This window comes from Echiichthys vipera, assembly GCF_963691815.1.
Source record: "Echiichthys vipera genome assembly, chromosome: 22".
Classification (NCBI taxonomy): domain Eukaryota; kingdom Metazoa; phylum Chordata; class Actinopteri; order Perciformes; family Trachinidae; genus Echiichthys; species Echiichthys vipera.
Window position 1 is genome coordinate 14,433,187 of NC_139847.1, and position 21,605 is coordinate 14,454,791.

The 21,605-nt window shown below is 41.4% G+C and overlaps 1 protein-coding gene across 1 annotated transcript in view; it reads right to left on the reverse strand.

Annotated features, from left to right (window-relative positions):
- slc8a4b (solute carrier family 8 member 4b) overlaps window positions 1-21,605 on the reverse strand; it is a gene marked incomplete at both ends in the record, with an annotated part of 61,698 nt that overhangs the window by 12,955 nt on the left and 27,138 nt on the right. Inside the window, one exon of the mRNA XM_083937358.1 lies at window positions 314-420. Within this exon, the coding sequence (XP_083793484.1) occupies window positions 314-420 (107 nt within the window). The remainder of the gene's footprint in view (window positions 1-313; window positions 421-21,605) is intronic.

The window sequence follows — 21,605 nt, forward strand, 5'->3', positions numbered from 1 at the left end:
CTTTGTTTACAGAATCCTTTGCAACGGAGCAGTGATTTCAGACACAAACATGTTCTTCGCAGCTCAAGCCCAGTGTTCTTTAAATCATTTGGGAGCCACGTCCTTACTTCAAAAGTGAAATGTTTCCCAAGTGAATCTGAGTTTAGATTGGAGGTTTCACACTGTTCAGAGGAGATAGGTGTGCAGGAGACTTAAATACAGACTCCACTCTGTCTGTCACTCTGTTCCCTCTCCTGGCTTCTTAATATTCCCTTTGAACAGCCACACGTACACACACACACACACACACACACATACACACACAGACACCCACCGTGTTTCTGCCCTATCTCCAACAGAACGGGCTCTCCCAGCTCGATGGTGAAGTTCTTGTTCTTCTCGTACTCCTCATCGTCAATAATTTTCACCTCGATGATCTTCCTGTGAGGAGAAGGATGAGACTCGGGTGAGTGTATTCCAGATAATTAACCTTTTTAGCTTTATGCTCTCCTTTATAAGAAAGTGTTCACAGCCGACGTGAGTGTTCATTAAAAGTGGGAAAGCCTCACCTCGTCAGGCTTTGATCAGACAGGAGGTCATTTCTGCCGCTGCTACTGATCCTCATTACTATCAAACTGGACGAGCTAAGAAACACAGAGGATACCTCGCAAAAACTAAAATGATAATTAAGTTTGCACTCTTTCTCTTGCATGAGATGATTAGGAGCCTCTGAAAAGATGAAGGTTCATGCTCAAGTTGACATTGCTCAGTGGGAGACGATATGTGCGGCTGCTAACTCGCCCCCTAGGCCACTTTTCTATTTTTCTCCGGCTGACAGTGATGCAATGCGCAGCACAGCCACAGTTGAGATATTTGCAATTAGGAGCACCCGGGGGAAAGCCCTAAAATGCAGCGCAAAGAGTTTTGAGGGGAGGCGTACTGTGGCAAAAAACGTAACCATTAAATTGGGGGAAAAAAGCTGCGGGAAAATAGCAGTGAGCAGTGTCTTAGTAGACCGAGAAAATAGATGTGATGGCCTTGCTGTTGGATCCGTGAGTGTATTGGCAGAGAATCATCAAATGTGAACTTTGATTGGAAGGTTTTCATTAACACTGCTGTACTCACTGGACTGGACTCACTGCTGTACTCACTGGACTGGACTCACTGCTGTACTCACTGGTCAGTAACGTCAAACATATTTAACATAGGCCTACTGTATATGAACCCTCATCCTACTGACTGATGAACACACAGAGGTGAACCTTTTGTCAAATCTGACGGGTGTTTTATTGGATCGATTTTGAATGACTTTTGCAGTCGATTTGTTCTTTGATTTCTGTTTCCGTTTTAATTAGTGCTTTTTAAAAATACCAATGTTTTTCCCCCAGGGACCCCATTTAGAAATACTTGCTACAAAACATTACAAAGCAGCACAAAACAACATGAAATGTGGAAAAAATGCTCTAGTGAAGAGTGGGGCTATTTAATAATAATCATCCATCATCTGCAACCGCTTATCTCAGTCGTGGTCGCTGTGAGCTGGAGCTGATCTCACTGGCATTGGGAGTGAGGCGGTGTACACCCTATACAGGAAGCCAGCCAGATCACAGGGCTGAGTAATAGAGATGGGCAACCGTTCATGCTCACATTTACACCTACGAGCAATTTAGAGTCACCAATTAACCTAACACCTGCATGTCTTTGGACTGTGGGAGGAAACCTGAGAACCAGGAGAAAGCCCACATAGACACGGAGAGAACATGCAAACTACAATCAAAAAGGGCCCCGGCCCAGCAGGGGTTAGTGCTAACTACTGTGCCGCCCCTATGGTATATAATAATAATAATAATAAATAAATAATTAATTAGGAGAAAATAGAAAAACTGTATAACTGGCCACTATCCAATCCGACATCAAGCCATCACATTATTTTAATTGAATTCATTTAAGAAATATGGATGGCACATTCTTTCTGTCTGACACTTTAAGGATGCAGTAAAGCAAGCAGCAAGTGTTGATACTGTATATAAATGTAAGAAAGCACTGCTGTGTAATCAGTGTTTGTACGCAACTTTGAATCGCTATTAGCTGATAATGTAATAAAGTATGAATGAAGAAAACCTCCAAAAGCTAAATCTCTACTCCCTAATTTTAAAATGTCCAGAGCAGCAACATGTTCATGAGTATTAGTTTTGGTCCTTCTATGGAAATCTCTTCTATTTGATCTCCTTCTGGCCTGTTTCAGTATAAAATCTTTATCTCATGAATCCGTCTGTATCTGACAGGCAAATAGGAAGGGAGAGGGTTCATTTTCACCTGGTTGTGTCATCATGCTTCCCTTTCAGCCATGTTGGCTCTCACACCACGAGTAGGCTTCAGTTAAACAAAGAACAACAGCAGGGAGGAGAGGAATGTGAGAGAGCGATGGAGGTGTGGAGAAGTGGAAGCGCATTGTTTTCATTGGTGAGCTGTCACAGCAACAGTGGATAAAACTGGCTGGATTTGCTATTTCCAGCATCACATCAGGATGAGCGGCCAACTCTCAACAATGTTGGAAAAGATATGAAAGTATTGTTTAGTCAGATGTGAAAGACAGAGGGAAACTACGGTATATGCAAATCCATTTAGTTACCAACCAGGGGGAAGGAAGAAATGAAGGGTTCAATATTGTAAGTGAGATTTCCATGTTTTTTTTATTATGAAGCACATTAAAATGCTCAACCCACAGAGAAAAGCACACAGCCTGTATTCAGAAACTTAAAACGAGCTGTCAGGACTTCTGACAGTTGTGTGATGTAACAGCTGTACTATATACAAAGTGCTGCTACAGTCATTCCCGGCTGCAATGATGGTGCAGAGACACCTAGAAGCCCTGACCAATCAGAGCAGACTGGGCTTTCCCAGGAAGGGGTCTTAAAGAGACAGACGCTAAAACGGAGTCTTTCATACAGAGGGTGAATACAGGTGTATTCAGACAGACAGTATGTGAAAAAGAATGTGTTTTTGAATTTTAAGCATGTAAACTGATTCAATTAAGCCCAGTTCAGACCAAAGATTTGCAACGCAACAAAACGATTTTCCAACGTCGCAGGTGGAAGTTGCAGCGGTGTAAACTGACCCGTCTCGTTGTCAATCTAGCTGGTTGATGTTGTCGCCAGCGATTCAACTCGTCAAATCGTAGGCAGCTGTTTTTAGAACGTAACACACATCACTTGTTTCAACAGCCAATCAATCAAACGGAGGCTCAACAAGCGTGAGAGAGAGAGGAAAAAGAGATGGAGAGAGAGAGGGTCGAGTGAGCAATACAATGAATAAGGCGAGCGAGCGCAGTAATGCAGAACAAAGCAGTGCATCAGGGAAATAAAACGTTATTTTTGCCGTTTTATCACAATTAGAAATGCTGCTGTAGAGAGTATCTTGCTGTCTCTGTCCTCATTTATATTTTATAATGCTACAAATTATATCCAGCTATGAAGAACAGAAGTACAGAGAGGCGTTGCTATGGTGACGATAACCCGTCCCACCTCGTCTCCTTGGTCTGAACGGGCAGGTTTAAGAGCGTTGCAGACCTGCAAGTTGCAAGTAGTTGCAAGTTTCAGCTCGTCTCGTGAGTCTTTGGTCTGAACTGGGCTTAAGAAACCCAAAATACAAGCATGAACCTGAAAATTAACACAATATGGCGCCTTTAAATATTTGTTGTATTCTAAATCGTACAGATATCAGCCTGCAGCTACGTCCTCACTGAAATGGAAAGATTGGCAGGCGTAGCAGCAACAGTAACTAAAGAAGGCAGGGATTAGGGTACTTTCAATTGACAGTGAGTTGGAAGTGGAAAGACAAAAGTAAGAGGCTAGAGATAAAGGGAGATGAGAGTAATGGGGGAACTTGGAAAAACGAAATAAGACGTCAAGAGAGGATCAGGAGGCAATAAACGGAAGGAGTGAAGAAGAAGGAGAGAGAGAGACTGAAAGAGGTTGAAAGGAGAGTATGAGTAATGCATAGACTGCGCTGAGATGTGAAGGGTTACGACTCAATACACAATGAGTTCACTCAGGGAAACAAGGGCACACACACACACACACACACACACACACACACACACACACACACACACACACACACACACACACACACACACACACACACACACACACACACACACGCACACACACAGTGACGGATTACAATTTACCTTGACTATACAAACACAAACAAATCATATAACCTCCAACTACAGGAAACATGTACACAGTGGATGTGTACACATAATGTTTCCGTTGCTGCACATCATACACATTACACAGATTGTGGTTTGTACGAACAGACAGTCAGCCACCCCCACACACAAACACACACGTACACAAGTTCCATGTACACAAACAGGATACGCATGAAAACACCCTCCTGGTAAACACTTTCGGGATTCATAAACATACTATGTATTCATCAATTTAACCAATTTACACATTGGGACAACACACACACTCACACACACACACACACACACACACACACACACACACACACACACACACACACACACACACACACACACACACACACACACACACACACACACACACACACACACACACTGCAGTGCCTTCATTATTTAAGGATGGTGCTGGCTCTAGCAGTACTCCCATCTGCGCCCTCCTCTCCCCATCTTTATCTCAGCCCTCGTCCCTTCTCCTTACGCCCCCTCTTCACCTCATCTCCTTTCTTTCTGCCTATCATCACATAACCCAATTCTTCCTTCCTCGTCTTCTTCCATTTCCATGCATTTATTTAATAAACAGCTTATTCTGCTCACGGTGACAGGAGGCTGGAGTCTGTCCCAGCATTCATAGTCACTGTTGGCTGTCGCATCACTCCCATCTATGCCCTCCAGCATCTGTCTTCAATTGTACTGTTTATTTGATTGATATTAGGATTAGGCTTCCTCGCTCCATTATGTAGTTGAAACAGAGTTTTTAAAAGTTATTCCTCTGTTGTGGATTTGGGCGCTTGTGTGAAGCTCAGCTCTAACATCAGAGAGTTGAGAAATACAAAACACTCATCCAGGGCTTAGTGTTTGTCTTTTTATGGGAATAAAGGGTTTATGAAGCTCTGGCTTTAGATGACAAGCATTTTAGTTTAGTTTAGTTTTTTTTACACCAGGGAAAGGACCAGATCCAGGGGACCAGATGACATTAAAGTACCAACAAACCAACACAAGAAATACCTCCTAATAAAACACCCCCAGTATATCACTCCAAGTCCAACTACATAAGAAGGAAAAATGAAAAAATGGCACATACAAAATACACATTGTAACTAGGTCAATAAAATAACACTTACAACTTCCCTGCAAGCCATGACCTGACATTTTTGTGTGGCTCTAGGGATGGCAGTGCCAGTCTGACGGTCGGTCCAGACTGACCAGATCTCAATAACTCTTGGATGGATTGCCATGAAATATGGTTCATATATTCATAGTTCCCTGGGGATGAATCTAAAGCCCCTTTCACACATGCACTGCAAACCTCAATGATCTAGACATTACTCGGAGGAGCTGTATGTGAGAATACAAACGACAAAATCAGTTGGATCAGACATTGTCCTGCCAGCTCCCTAGTACAAAAGGCAGTGACTGTGACGGTCACTGATTGACCCCATGAGCTCATTTACTGGAGAATTCACAGCAAAAGAGTGGGTGTGTTGATGATTGTTCTATCAAAACCGCAAAATATAAACTTATAAACAAAGACTGAAGAAGAAGAGTGATTTAAATAAAGACGCCAGTGAAATATTCATAACTGGAGAGACAACGACATTCAGGAACTTCTGTCGGTAAAGGCTGAAGCTGAAATAGTCAGACAAATTCAAGGAACGGCAAGTGGCTGAGTTGTTTATGACCAAATTACAAATTGCCTATGTGACCGCGTTGTGAGCCACCTCTCGCACACTTCTTTCCAGATGCCACCCCTTACCAAAACCAAACAGTCTTTCCAGAAAATCTCCTGTTGTGTGCTACATGTATGAAAAGAAAACTTCTAACATTGTCCTGAGTTCATATGAGAAAACGACTCAATCTTGAGGCTTACATTAATGGTTTTTAGTGAAATGTTTCAACAACTATTATATAAATTGCCATGAAAATTGTTGCAAACATTCACACCCCCTTGAATTGAGCTCCCATTGCTGTTTGCCAACATGATTGTACCCCAACACAACACTGACTAACTCTCCTGCTGAGAACACTACATCACTACCAATGATCCAAAGCAGCTCACAATCAAACACAAGATGCCAAATTTGCAAAAATGATTCCACATCTGGACATCCTCCTGCCTTAATGAGGCCATAACACATTACATAGGTCTCTCTCTCTCTCTCTCTGTGTGTCACATCTTCTCTCGACGTGTATGTTTCTACCTTGTTACTTTTTGACACCTGCTCCCTAGAAAGTTCCTCTGTCAGACAGTACCCTCATGCCCCGGTCTGTCAAAACACAGACACACAAACACACACACCAAGTTCACCGAATACAGAACTTGCGCCGCCAGAAAAAGAGAGTGAAAAAGGCAGCCAAAAAAAAGAAAGCGACAGAGTGAAAAAGGTCAACGAAAGGTATTGTTGATTGAAAAGCCCCAAACAGAATCAAGTGGGCTGTAAATCAAGTTTTATACTGACACAGTGTGTGTGTGTGTGGTGGAAGTGAATGATTGAGCGACAGTTCGATTTGATTAGTTGAGACCTCATCGCATTACTTAATGGACACAGGCTCTCTTCATATCTCTTTCTCCATCTCTTTCCATTTTCTTTTGGCTCCAGCTCTACTTTTGATTTACAACCACAGGAAGCTGTGTGTTAGTGTGTGTTCTCAGGCACTAAAAGACTCCCATATGTTTCAGTTGCTGTGAGCATGTGCGAGTGAGACCGAGCATCTTAGAGAACCGCAGCAACAAACAACTCATTTTCTTGAGTGAGGTTGATTTATTTACGCACTTCAGTTTTACTGTTACGGCTTCTGGTGGAGCCTCTAAATCTCTCCATCTCTCTCTCACACACACAAACAAACGCACAGGCAGAGTTGTGAAAGTTGCCGCAACACAGTAAAAGTGAGATCGTAAAGATGTTATACTGTAGTTGAAAGAGTAAAACTTGAACAACAATGCAAGCCACAAGGCTGTTGTTTTCATGAAAGAAAGCTGGCTGTCACCTCTGCCTGACTCTTTAAATGACACTGAGAAAGATGGAGAGGAGGATGTATATTCTTCAGATGTTCACCATGGTTGTGATAGTCAACAAAAAAAAACAGGATTACATTTATTTGATCACATTTCAAAAGCTTGTGAGATTAAAACAGCATTTCAGTATGTTATAGCAGGATACAGACTGCATATAGAGGTACTGCAAACTCAAGTATCTTCTTTGTACTTTCACTTGTTTGGTTTAACCTGGATTAACTGATGTCAGGGTGCAAACACGACACTGACATATTATCACATTATAAAGAATCTGTTTTCTTGAAGCAGATAACCACAGGTCACAATCTTTGTCAAATTACAGCTAAACAGTAAACTAAAATGCATTTCTGAAGACATGTTAGGCGAGAAATAGGAAATACAGAAACAGAATCTTGACTCTCAGTTGGTCAGCACTGTCCAGTTTGACAGTTTGATCTGAGTTTTTTAAGTCTAGGTTAACAAAATTCAAGCATGGTGCTCCTCTGTCAGTCATCTTCTTAAACCCCTCCCATATGAGAGTATACATATGGGAACTGTTGTGAGTGGCTTGCCCGAGATCTGGTTGTCTGGAAATCTTTCTGAATGGAAGGAGGGCCAGAAGTGACGGCTGGTGCCCAGGCTAGTCGATCTGGAATGTATGAGTGTATGTATCTGCAGACTGACAGAAGGCCGTCCACCGGGTCCGAAATGAACACCAGCCAAGCGCCAAATGGGAGCAATTTTTCAGTTTGCTGGGTAAATCCTAGAGGATGATGCACCACATGCCAGGTAAATGCACCAAAACAGTCATGTAATCAAAAGCAGCTTCGCTAACGCTAGCTGGCAGCTGACCGGTTGCAGTAGTAGAGTGAATGATGTCCCCTATCGTGAACAGTGTAGTGCTGTACAGCAGCTGGTGTTCGTGCGTGTGTGGTCCCCAGGCTATTTTGACCAAACATGTAGTTACTGTGTTTTGGCTTTGTAGGACAGTATACCCCATACCATTTCACTGGCTTTTAAGCAATGCAGCATATGGTGTATATCTGCACTTCAAACTTCAGGTTGAAAACTTAAAAACCTTGTTTGAACGTTGACTTTTTTTGATGACCTGTAATGCTGATTACGTGAGGTTTCTTTCTACTAAAATGCAAAAATTGTTAATGCAACTGGAGCGAACAGCAGCGACTTCCAAAGTAAATAAATCAGTGGGAAAACTGCTAACACTGGACTACTGAGCGACAGCAGCCTTTTAGTTTTACCAGATAGTAGAAAGTGCAGAGTGGCACAGAAACATACAGCAGTGCTGGGAACGATCGATTATTATGAGTTGGTCTTTGTCGCACGTACACACACACACACACCTATACTACAGGAGAAGCAGTAGGTACAAAAGGCTGAAAGAAAACCTTCACTGGCCTCTTCTCATCGGAGTGATATCAACACAAAGAAAACAATTTGATGGAGGCCAGAGAGACAAAATAAAAATAAAAAAAGCTGTTAAGGGGAGAGATATTACCCCTCTTAATGATATCATGGAACGCATAATGAGAAACAGCACAAAACACACACTCTGCCTTTCCCACATACATACTTATGCTAAGTGGTCTCCAGCTGTGCTGAGTAATAAAGTTGCATCTCTTGAGTGTGTGGGAGGACAGAGATGGATATTTGCATGATTTGAGGATTGAGAAGAGGGGCGGGGGAAGATATAAAGCAGGAGCAGGATTAGTCTGTGATAGAGAGAAGGTGAGAGAAGGAGGACACGATAGATATGGACAATGAGGGAGGGGGTGAGTCTAAAATATGAAGTGAGAAAAATACAAAAGCATAACACAAAATTCAGTGCTATTGGGTCCTTAAGAGAGAGTGGAGTGTGGCAGATTACCTGACCACTGTGATCGACTGGAAACAAAGAACTACCTTGAAAATGTCCAGACTCAGTGAGCACAAACTGGCTACCGGGAGAGGCCAATACACACAATCCTGGCTACCCAAAGAGAAGCGCTTCTGCCAGCTGTGCAAGAAAGTGGAAGCTGAGACAGAGCGGCACTTTCTGACTGAATGCACAGAACCCCTGCCAGTTCAAACTACATATTTCCCAGTGTACTTGAGCTTTTGAAAAGGGAAACTGAGAAACTGAGAAGAAACAGTAGAAAAAGATAGAGATAGATTTACTCCGATGCTCAAATTCACAAGTGACTTTAACACTTAAAAAAACACATTACAGAATGTTGCATTCAAGGTATTTTCAGGACTAATCTATTAAAGCTGTACGGCACAGCTGCTGTTTACACGGCATAGATGCTACAGATGATACTTTGGGGGCACTTTGGGTCGAAACTTTAATAAACGTACACAAACAATCAAAATAAGGAGGTAAGCAAAACGATGGAGTATGCCAACAGACATCAAGGTAGCTGGATATCTTGGGAAATAACAATAAGCAATGTAGACAGTGTTTTGGATGGCACGTAATGTTTGTCCCTTTGTCCCTGGAAATACAAAATTAAATTACCCAATTTGTTGAAGGAGTTTGTGACTTTCTACCTGCATGACAAAGGAATATATCAGGGTCATTTCAACTCTTTTCTAGGGGTGTAAATGTTTATTTGTTATTAATAATAAAAAAAAGTAACCGATGCCAGGAATCAGTTAACCGTACCCAAATAATACATGGAGTATCTCACAGTATATCAAGCACTGGATCATCGGCCTCTATGTAACTGCTTTATTTTGTGTGTCAAAAGACCACACACAACAATGATGTTGTCATCTCTGATGCTGTTTTGTGATCTGAATTTCTGTATCAAGTAATGCACAATCCATTGGATTACAAAAAAATGGTAAAATAATCTGAATACTTTCAGATTACTAAATAACAAAAACACATTTTTTCAGATGTAATATGTGCTCATTGTAGGGACTATTTTTTGAAACCTGATAACGTTATCCCAATAGCACGTAATAATTGATGACACATCCATGCCGGTAATGTGTGAAGCCCTAAAGGGTGCTTTAATCCAACTGCTGCAGAAGAAGCACCAACTGTATGGTGGACCAGCCTGAACATCTAGATGGAGAACCATAAATCCAGCTTCAACCCACCCCTGTAGTGGCTATCAGCCTGTAGTTCTGCATAAACAACCTCTGTTTCCACGAAGGAGAGGAAGAAAGGTTAGAAGAAGCACAGATGAAAAAGGATGGAAGGGAGGAATTCTGTTGGAATCGGAAACATAAACGAGAGGTATAGAGGACATATGGTTGGCATGGAAACTATGGAGACGCGAAGTGGAATATCGCCCCCCCACACACACACACACTCTCGTGTATATATATATATATATATATATATATATATATATATATATACAGTATACACACAGACGCTTATATACCTCATATAGTGTGTATGCTCACTCTGTCCTCAGATCAGTCTCAGATAGCACACACATTCATTCATGCTAATGCCCTCCTATCTGCATTACATTGTGTGGGATTAAGCCATGTCACAAACCACATCATGCGTACATTACACACACACAACCACACATACACAAATCTGCATCATGTACGGTAATCCGGAGCAGCTACTGTTATCCTCTAGGAGCAGGAGAGGAAACGATGGAAGAGGATGAGAAAAAATAGTCAAGTGTAAAATGAGGCGGAGAGAATGAAGAAAAAGACAAGTACAACATACAAGTAGAAATGAAGGGTGGATGCTGAGAGGCTAAGATACAAAAAGAACAAGACGGAGGAGGAAGAAGGAAGAAGAGAAGGCGAGAAAAATGTCATGCACCACGACAGGAGTAATGGGATAAAAGGAAGAAGTATGGGGAGAGGAAGAAAGGAACAGGAAAGAAAGACTTTGAGGCTGTGAGTTGGAAGGTTGGACTAACATAAGAAACACGTGAGCACTACTTCTCCCAGTGAGTTTAAAGTATAGAACAGATAGGAGCTGACACATACTGTATACAAGCATACATGTAGAGCGTCAGCAGTGTGGCCCACAATCTTCAAGAGAGCACACACGCAAAGGTAAAGTCTTCTCTGCATGCTGATGGACAGAGGGGATACGCAGCTTTAATGCTCTGCAGAAATGATGAGGGAAGTGTTTGAACTGAATGCGCTTGCAGGAGATGCGCGCCAGTAACTAACACACCACGGACCCATCGTTGAAACCTCACACAATAATTACGAGGAGGAGGATAAAACGGAACATCCACTGAGCCATGATGAATTAAAAAGCACCCTGTAATACTGACAGAAGAAAGAGGCACACGCACTGACCCGGGTAGAGTTGCATGCACACATTTCAAAGACAGGTAACAGCTGATTTGAATGAGATATTATGTATTTCTTGTATTCTCAGTCGCCGCATTAGAAACGCTAATGGATTTATCACCAGTTTTTCAAGCTTTATTTGTATAAAACCTTTTGATACATAAAATGCAGCTCAAAGGCTTTTACAATATGGTATTAAAAACAAAACGCAATGGAGAACAGACCGCATACACAAGATAAAGCCGTTCATAATCAGTGATGGGCAGTAACGCGTTACTGTAATAATATGACTTTTTCAAGTAACAAGTAGCGTAAGGAATCACTAATAAAACAAATAAGTGATAATATTACAGTTACCCCTCCATAAAATATATCATTACAGCGATACTTTTTGTCACTGATTTAAACTGAACGTGTACTTTTAGTGCCGTGTTTTTTCATTATTACTATGTCAGCTCAGTTAGTAGCTTCAGTCAGGCACCTTTTTGCCTCAAGTCAAATCTCCCAGCACACACACAGCTCTTTAGCTTGTTCATAGACTATAACGCTTCATTTTTTCTGGACAAACAGGACAAGATCAAGGATTTTTTTTTTAGGAGTTACGGAAAGTAATAAAAACGGGTAGTGTAAACTATTACTTTTCACATTGAAATGATTAATGAGTTACAAATTATTTATTACATTTTTGTGTAACAAGCCCAACTGTTTATGAGAGCATAAAGGACCCAATAAAAAGGCATAGCAATAAAAGAAGAAAAAATAGTAGTAGAAAGAGATAAAATGAAACTACGTTAAGAAAATGTCAGCCTGAATAAGGAGAAAATGGTAAATGGAGTTGTACCTATATATTTTTACACTAGCTACATTCATCCTTTCACACAGACATTCCTACTGTTGGCATACAGACGGCAGAGGACATCTACATAACACCTACTCTAATGTAACCATTTACACCACATGTGCAGCACAGGGAGCAACTAGAGTTCAGTGTCTTACCCAAGGACACATCACCATGCGGACTTGAAGAGCCGGGGATCGAACCGCCGACCTCTCAAATGGAGAACAACCTGCTTTACCTCTGAGCTTCAGCCGCCCCCAAGGATCTCCTCAGAAGATTTTTAAAAATATCAACAGAGCTTGCATATGTAACTTTAGGGACAGTTCAAATCCCATCATCACAGGGCCTGATGGCACTGCTGGTTGATAAGGAGTTAAAGTATCTGAAGTAAAAGGAAAAAAATAGCTCAAATTCAATTCTAAAAGAAAAGGGAGGCCAGTGCAGCGTTTTGAAGCGGATTAAGTTTTACGTTTGTTTTGGTAGGCCTGTGAAAAGTGCATTACAATAGTCCAACCTGCAAGTAATGAAAGGAAGAATCTATTTCTCTGCATCCTGCTTTGGTATGGGCTGATTTATTTCCTTATGTTCAAAAACATGCATTTTACTGTGGGACGAGGGTCAGGGGGGATTCCTAAGGGGCTGTCATCTCACTCCTCAACTATTACTTTATAATTCAAATGCAAATGACCTTAGCGCCCTCCTGCTGATATTGATGCTGCGCAAGGCCGTTACTGCTCCTGGAGCAGAGCAGCAAAGGAAAATCAGCAGCTATTTGTGTTATTTTTGGTGCCATATTTTGAGAAATATATATTCTTCTGATATGTTCCTTTTCTTGATCAGGAAAGTAAAAAAGTGCTGCTTTGTCAGTGCTACTTTATGCTCTGTCTAATTTGGCTCTGTGTGTGTGTGTGTGTGCGTGTGTGTGTGTGTGTGTGTGTGTGTGTGTGTGTGTGTGTGTGTGCGTGTGTGTTACTTGGAGAGGATCTCAAGTGGACGAGACTGTGCTTAATAGTTTTTAAGAGGGAGCAAAAGAAAAAAAGAAAGAAGAAAGAAGCAGGGAGTGTTTGGGCATTAAAAATTGAAAAGAAATATGCAAAATTGGTATTTATTGAACAGCCTCTGCATTTGTGCATATGAATATGAATCAACTGTGTGTATAACCTCAAGTCAGTCCCAGCAATGCACGCATCATAAACACATTATCCTCTTTCGCATACTAAACACAGAGAACGTGGTTCACACTGACAGAATGGGGGGTTGGGGTTAAAGGCTTAGCTGAAGATTTGATGTTCATGACTTCAATTATATGAGACAGACAGCCATGGCATCAACTCAAGACTCCCTCAGCTATTTTTACATGGCACTTCGCCCTCCCTTCTGTGTAATTTGTGTCCATTTAAGAGTATAGCAAGATCCGGGATGAACATTATGAAAGGGTTGTAGGTTACAGAGGAATCACAGCACACCGTTTGCCTCCAAAGGGAATCGCCTGACCTCGTCGGAGCGCATGAATTTGTGAGTCAGCCGAGAGAGTTTTTGATGTGGCTCGTTCGTTATGGGTCAGGGGTTTGACCAAACGCTTTGACTTCATGCAAGAGTTTACGTAAGAGCTTGTGTCGTTTGCCATTTTGCATCTTTCCACGGTAGTGCCGGGTGTGGGGAGTCTTCACCTGAGTGACAACAACTAACTTGTTATAATAATAATTATTCATTTACAAGACTCATGAGAAACAGGCAGCTCTTGCTTTGTTAAAAGTGAAGTAAAAATGAGGGTTTCACAGCTACTGTGTCACCTTTTCTGTGCTTGTAAAAGCAAATGTTAATTGGCTTTGCAGCTGCAGTGGATTTTACCTTTTCCCATTTTTGAAAAAAATAAAACCTGACAAATGTTTCAAGTGAAAGTGCAACATTAAACCCTCCTTACTCATTTTAGTAATAGTAAAACGTACAGTACTAAACATCAATCCCAGATTCTTTAGCTTGACAGTGTAAAAGCTTTAGGCTGTTCATTAGGCAGTTGCCACGGTGATGACCAAGATACATAATGGCCACCCTGCTCTCCCGATGTTGTTGTGTTTCAGAAAATGTTGTTTAAACGTTACGGCTGCCATCTCTTCTCTGTCCCTGCTGCAAACCCTTTTAGCAGCTGTTAATTATACATCAGTTGTTTTACAGCGGAGAGATGCACGGAGAGATGGGTAGATGGGAGGATGAGGGAAGAGGAGAAGAGAAGGAAGGGTTTGGGGAAAATACAAAGAGAGGAATTGAAAAAGAGGCAAACCAAACAAAGAAACAAGCCAGTGAGTGTAAGGATGAGCGGAGAACAGATAGAGATTTGAACGGCAAGAGGATGCAGCAAGTAAAATGAAAGGAAGCTTTTTAGAGGAAAGAGGAGACCAAAGACAGAAAGAAAGAGTAGGAATTAGACACAGAGAATAACGCAGCTAAATAGCCAGGCATTAATCTAAACTACTCCTTATCCATTCTCCATCTTTATCATTAGGCGACAAATGATGAAAAGCAGCGTTGAAGACAAGCACACAAAGGGAGAGAAATGAGCAACGGGCACACGTCCTTCCCCCACTTCTGTTGTCATCCCTTGCTCTTTTATCCCTCTCCCTTCTCTCTCTCTTTCTCTGTCATATCGTCTGTTCTCATTTATGTTTGAACACTTCTCATCATATATTTATACTCTGGTCAAATAGGAGCCTGACACAGAGAACCAAGCTGTTTGAGCAACGTCAGAACACACAGAATGCTTCTCTGGCTTCTGTGTTGTATTCATGGACCTTGGTTTACGTAGAAAAAGGTTTTAAATTCATCTTATCCCATAGTATCATATAGATTCTTTATCACTTTGGTGCAATCCTTCATTTAAATGATGATGTATTGTAAGTATTTGGTATCTTTGGAAACATGCCATAATCCCCTGCTAGGGGGTCCAGGGGTACTTCCTCTTACTCTGTGGCGCTTTATGTTGTTTTATTTTTTGTTTGTTTTTCAATCAATCTTGGTTTTATTTTTCTTAACTCACAAAGCAAGAAGAAGGATGTTACAAAGTGGTAACAGTTTCATAATCCACGGAGAATCTGATGCCACCATCTCAGTCCTTTTATCCAGAAATCCCATAAATGAATGTGAACCTTCACCTAGTTTACAACTACCACATAATGGAGATACTGATGAAAAGATTTCTACAGTTGTTATACAACTACCTGACCAAAGGTTTACTGTTTAATGATATGCGTAACTATTACTAAAGTAATTATTAGGAATATGCTAAAGTCAAGCACAATGCTGAAATAATGTTTATGGAACTAGATTAGGACTTTTCACACTGCACTTAGCCCTAATGCAGTTGTTAGGCCAAGGCTTAGGGAGATGATGCCTGGGACTAAGAAAGCGTTCACACTGACACAATCCAAATGAGCTAACTCCGGCTCTAGCCTGAGACTGGCCCTGCTCCGGAACAGTGTTAGCCCCGGGTTTGCAGGGTTATCCACTGCAAATCGACTTCACTAAGGATTCAAAGTTGCCAGTGTGTTTGATATTCGCATGAATCTTGACATAAAAATCAACTAATGGTGGGAGGGGGAAAAGAGAATTTAGCCATGTTTGTCGTGTTATCTCTCACTTAGTGTTGCATCTTGAACTAAGTCTCAATTAAATTAGCACAAACCACTTGAGACACAGTAAGCCTGGAGCATCCAGAGCCCCTGCAGCACTGGGGCCAGGGGGCAGTTGCCCAGTTTGCCCAGTTGAATTCAAAATAAAGTTCAGTGGGTTTGAATTATATTTGTTTGTAATGGCCGCTGTGTGATAGAGGTTAAGGTTAGTAGATAGAAAATGAATGTAGTCAGTGGTGGTCCTCACAAATATACACACACTCTTAAATGTGTGTAAGGATACCTTGGTTTGATTGACTGGCATTAGTGACTCAAGGTGAGGGCCTTTAGGCTGTAGGATATATATATATCGCCCTGCCAACCGCTGCCAGGTTAGCATGCAGCTGCTTGCCAAAGGCTCTAACTCTCTCTCACACACACAAACAGACACACACGCGCACAGACACACACACACACACACACACACACACGCACGCACGCACGCACGCACGCACGCACGCACGCACACTCACACACACTCACACACACACAATCCTAATTCTCTCCAAAGAATGTCCTCAATCTCCTTCACTTCTTCCTCTTTCCTTCCTTCTCCACCCAGGGTGCCACCCACTGTTGGCTGTTCTCCTCATCCATTCTTCCTTCCCCTCTTACTCTTGTCCTATTTGTTTTACTTCCTCCCTCTAGCCATACTTTGCTCTCATCCATCTATCTCCACCTGCCCTTTCCAAATCCCTCTTGTTTTTTTCTTACACCAATTCATGTGTCCCCCTGACTCTGTCTGTCTCACCACCCACCTGGGTCTATTTGCCCCCCCCCCTCACTTGCCCCCCCCCCCCCCCCCCTCTCTCTCTCTCTCTCTCTCTCTCTCTCTCTCTCTCTCTCTCTCTCTCTCTCTCTCTCTCCCTCCTGTGTTCTCATTTACAGCCTGTCCCTGAGCCTATTCATCTTTTCTCTGACACCTTCACTCTCCTCCTACCCCCTTCCATCTTTTTATCCATCACTCACAGTAGCTGCCATGTGTGTTTAGAACCTGGAGGTCGTGAGAGCTTTGTATCATTGACCATCAGGGGAAATTAAGAGTAGGGAAAGTGAACGAGCTACAAGGATTATTACTGTGCTACAAGTGCTTCCGTAATGTGGCTGAATTATAAAAGGTAATATAGCCGTCCATATCATTTCCCAGCTGCATTGCGTACCTTTATTAATGATGATTTTTGATATCCCTTGCAGTTTGCATGCAGTAATGAAAAAAAGGATGATTTGTTAGGAGGAGTTACTTCTTGATAAACAGCTCTGTAAGAAACAGCACATTAACGTTATAACACTGTGTTGGTGTCTCACACCTGGCTGCACTGCCAGATGTGACTAACTTTCCATACAAATTTAGCTCAAAATATCAATAATCTGCAAACGAAATTAAATGAATTAATGTTTCAATTCAAACAAATCGGACGTTGTGGTTTTGGTTAAAATACTAAAGAAAGTAATGTAAGAAAATATCTGTCACTGTTTCACAACTTAGGCCTCCTGTATGAAAGTCGTGTGTATCTGACCCAACCTTCCTCCTTATGCAGAATTTATGGTCATACTACATTATCACACAGTGCCACGGTTAAGCAGTTTAGAGTGATGCTGATGAGTGATCCAGCTTACCATTACTATAGATGATAACAGCCTACTAAGGCAACTACAGGGTGTTTAGCAGGGCCAGACCGCCTCATATTTATGGTAGTGATAAGCAACTGATAACGCCCATTTAATGGTCTGACAACAGTTGAATCGTTATGTGAATAGATGAGGAAGACATTAACAGTTCTACAACACTACTACGGTAAAATTGTCAAATCGGGTGCCATTAAACTACTGCAGAAGAAGAGGTAATTCCTCCTACCCTGTCTTGGTTCTGTCTCTTCATTCTGTAAATGTATCTCTCCTTCTTTGTTTGTTCATGCTTTCAAGCTTATCTGTCTCCAGTTCACCCTTTTCCTCTTATTCCTCTCCATTCATCCTATTTAATGACCATTAAAACAAAAAGTTGTCCCTAATATAAGCATGAGTGGCAATGTGTTTATGATAAGGGCGGGGAAAAATGTATTCACTTGAATATCGCAATTCTTTATGATCGACTTTTGCCTGAATCCGGCTGTTAAGTCCGACGTAACACTTCCAAAATATGATTTCCGGGTCAAAACGCTCTGTTGAAACAAAACAGACACAACGGCTGAACATGTGAACACGATCACATCTTTCATCATTCAGACATCTTTATCATCAATAAGAAAGAGGTAAAATGACAATTACGTTGTTTAAATACCAGGCTTTGACCAGCTTGGACACGGAAATCATATTAAAAGGGTTTTATGTCATGTCTTAACAGCCTGGATTGATTCAGTGGCTTTATTTTAGTGTGTGTGGAGGCAGGAGGAAGTTACCACTTTTGTGTGTAAATACAGAATGTATGTGCGTCAGTTTGTTAGTTCCCAGTCTGCCCTGCGCTGACCTTTTAAAAGCGTACATCAAACTTTCTTAAGCCCTGTTTTCCTCCTGTAAACAATGTTCAAACTTTACCTGCTGAAAAAAAAAAGAAAAATAGAAAAAATAGAATCTAAAGTAAAAAAGGAGGACTATGATAAAGTGAACAGTGATAAAGATGGAGGGTAAATGATAAAGCGGTAAGAAGAAGCGATGCAGCAACAGAGAGAGCAAAAGAGGTGAGAGGGAACGGATGGGTGAGGGATAAGACGGCGAGGGATGATATATCATCCTGTGAAATAAAGAGGGAGACAGAAGATATCTGCGATGGGTAGAATAAAAGTGGAGAGACGACAGGGCGGGAAGATGGATGGAGCTGAGGTGGAGGGCAAAGAGAGATTAATAAAGGAGAGGAAGGGTGAGTGAGAGACAGATGGATGTTAAAGAAAGAGGCGAGATCAGGGCAGAATATAAAAGGAGAGGAAGAGATCTGGAGGACAATTGAGGGAGATAGAAGGATGATAGAGGGACAGAATAGGGGAAATTCACTCACCAACCATTCTTAAGAAGACATTTCCTTTTTAAAACCCACTTCCGCAGTTTTAGCAAAGATTCTGACATTCAGTGTTTTCTTATTTTGGATTTGTTCTCAGGTAAGAAAAAATAACTCTACACACACTGAAGAGCACAAACACACATTTGAGTGCCGACATGTTTGTGCGAAACAATTGATTACTGCGTTTTCTTCAATCGTACAGTCGTATAATAGAAAAGGATTTAAATTACAATAATGTTTTGTCATTTTTCTTACTATTTAGTGATTGTTTTAAATACATAGACATTGCACTAACACTTTGATTGACATCAGTTATGTTTGTGGAGAATAGTGATTGATCACACTATTTATAGGCCCAAAGTAAGTCTGTTTTTTGTTTCTTTATGGGCTTTTTTGTCTTTTCTGGATACTACAGCTGTAGAAAGACATGCAGGAGAAGGGGGAGAGAGAGGACAACATGCAATTGTGGGTTGGAATCAAACATACAAAGCTGTCATAAGTATTCAACTTAAGTACATGTTTTTTCCTGTGTGCTGTTTTTTATCCACCACTGACTCTGCTTGCTTGGCATTCAGTTCAAGCAGAAGTAACCCCACTTCAGAACTATTCAAGTTTTTTTTTTCCGTTTGCATCCCAGTGCTTCACCCTCTTTAGACTATCCTTTGGGCATTCTCGACATAATTCCCTCAAATTTTCTTTTGGGGCTGTTTGCACAGTGCCCTGTTGTCCCATGCCCTTTTATGGGGATGGGTAGTTTTTGTGTTTTTTACCTACACTAACTAGCATCAACTGACAAACACTTTAAATGTACCAGGACAGTGAAATTCAGCGTTATAAGAACAGAGGTAGGAAAAATAAAAAAACGCCTTCATGAATCTGGTTTTGACTTTTCTTTGAACCTTTCTTAAGAACAAATGTAACAAAAAACTATGAAAGATATTAGTGAATGAGGCCGGTTGTTTTAAACAGAATCAGATGGAGAGAAGAAGAGGAACTGTATTGGTAAGAGTATACCGAGACGGAGGGTAAGAGATGTGAGTTGTGATGGAGAGCTTGTGTGAGTCACATTGTCTCCTCTGCAAGCTATTAGTGATTTAATCACTCTGACATCACTGTGTGTGTGTGTGTGTGTGTGTGTGTGTGTGTGTGTGTGTGTGTGTGTGTGTGTGTGTGCGTATCATACCAGATTACCCTGAGCTAGTGCAGTCAGAAACTGGCTCATCACTCTTCCACAGCAGAGTGCATTCATCATGTCACAGTAGCATTCTCAATCTACGAGCTGAGACCCAAAACAGGTTGCAGGTTGTCACTTGTGGGATTCGTGGGAATCTTCTAGACTGACAGAAGCGGTTACAGATCTATATCCTCCATGAGACTGATATTCGCAGTCTGGTAAACTAAATATGTGATCTAATATGACAGAAGTTAGCCTGTGAATGTTCTCATTTATCCAGCTCATCGTTATTCAAAGTCAAAGGCAACTGGACTTGGTTATTTGTCTAGGAAGACTTTTCACCCCTCATCTAGAGGCTTCATCAGTTAATTTATGCATCTGACCAAACTGGATGACGGAAGTTAATATTGTGCTAACACAGCCATAACATGCTGCATTTTACACTTGAAAACCTGACGTGAAAAAATGCAGTGGAGAGCAACGGAGTCTATATGGGGAAAGCTTTTTAGTTGTGTGTCAACATACACTTTAAGTAAACCTCCTCACTTGGAGTATCAAGTGCTCCACAAAAGAGCAAAATGAGTTATTGTACAAATACGTTCTTTCAATCAACTGTGAACTGTTATTCACCAAGCTAACAAGCTTTCTAAATGATAGCATGCTGTTAGCGAGCTTGTTAGCTGGGAGAGCTTTTTTACCCCTTGAAATCAAAAGCAAAGTTAATCTTTATCTGTCACATACATTGTTAAAAAAGTACAACACGTCTTGAAGGAAGATAAAAGCTTGGAGACTCGTGCTAGCATGTCTTAGTTGCTAGTGTGTTAGCAGTGAGCTTCAGTAGTTCTCCAACTAGCCCTCACTAGTCCTCACTTTGTCACCAAGCTTCTAGACCCAGATATTTACAAAGACACGCAAACCAATGCCGCTGTGACACTTTCTGGGCCTTAAGAAAAATGATACAATCAAAACCAGATATTGAAGGTTGAATGACTAACTGCTTAATAACCACTGGCTCAAAATTCTTCTCCCCAACGCAATCCACTTCAGAACCTGAATGCAGTACTTGATTCATTATTAATTACTCACACAAAGGCCCGAAACACACACGTGAGGACCCATACGTTTAATGGAGGGCCAGAGCGAGGGGGCTGCCAATGGACAGGCGCCCTGAGCCGTTGGGCTTTGGCGCTTTGCTCAAGGAACTGGCACCTCTCAAGCTACAGTCTGTACCTGGTCCGTATAGAGACTTAGAACAGTGAACCTTCGGTTCCCAAGCAAAGTCCCCATCTGAGCTACTGAAGCCTGAATTTTCATCTATGATCACAACTTTAATATCTTTGGGATACGACCCACTGGGAATGAAAGACTGTTGATTGAAAACTGTTATTATAATCACCTATAAGAAGCAATTACATGTTTTTAGAGATAAATTGTATAAACCCACTTTCTCTTCCAATTAAATTCC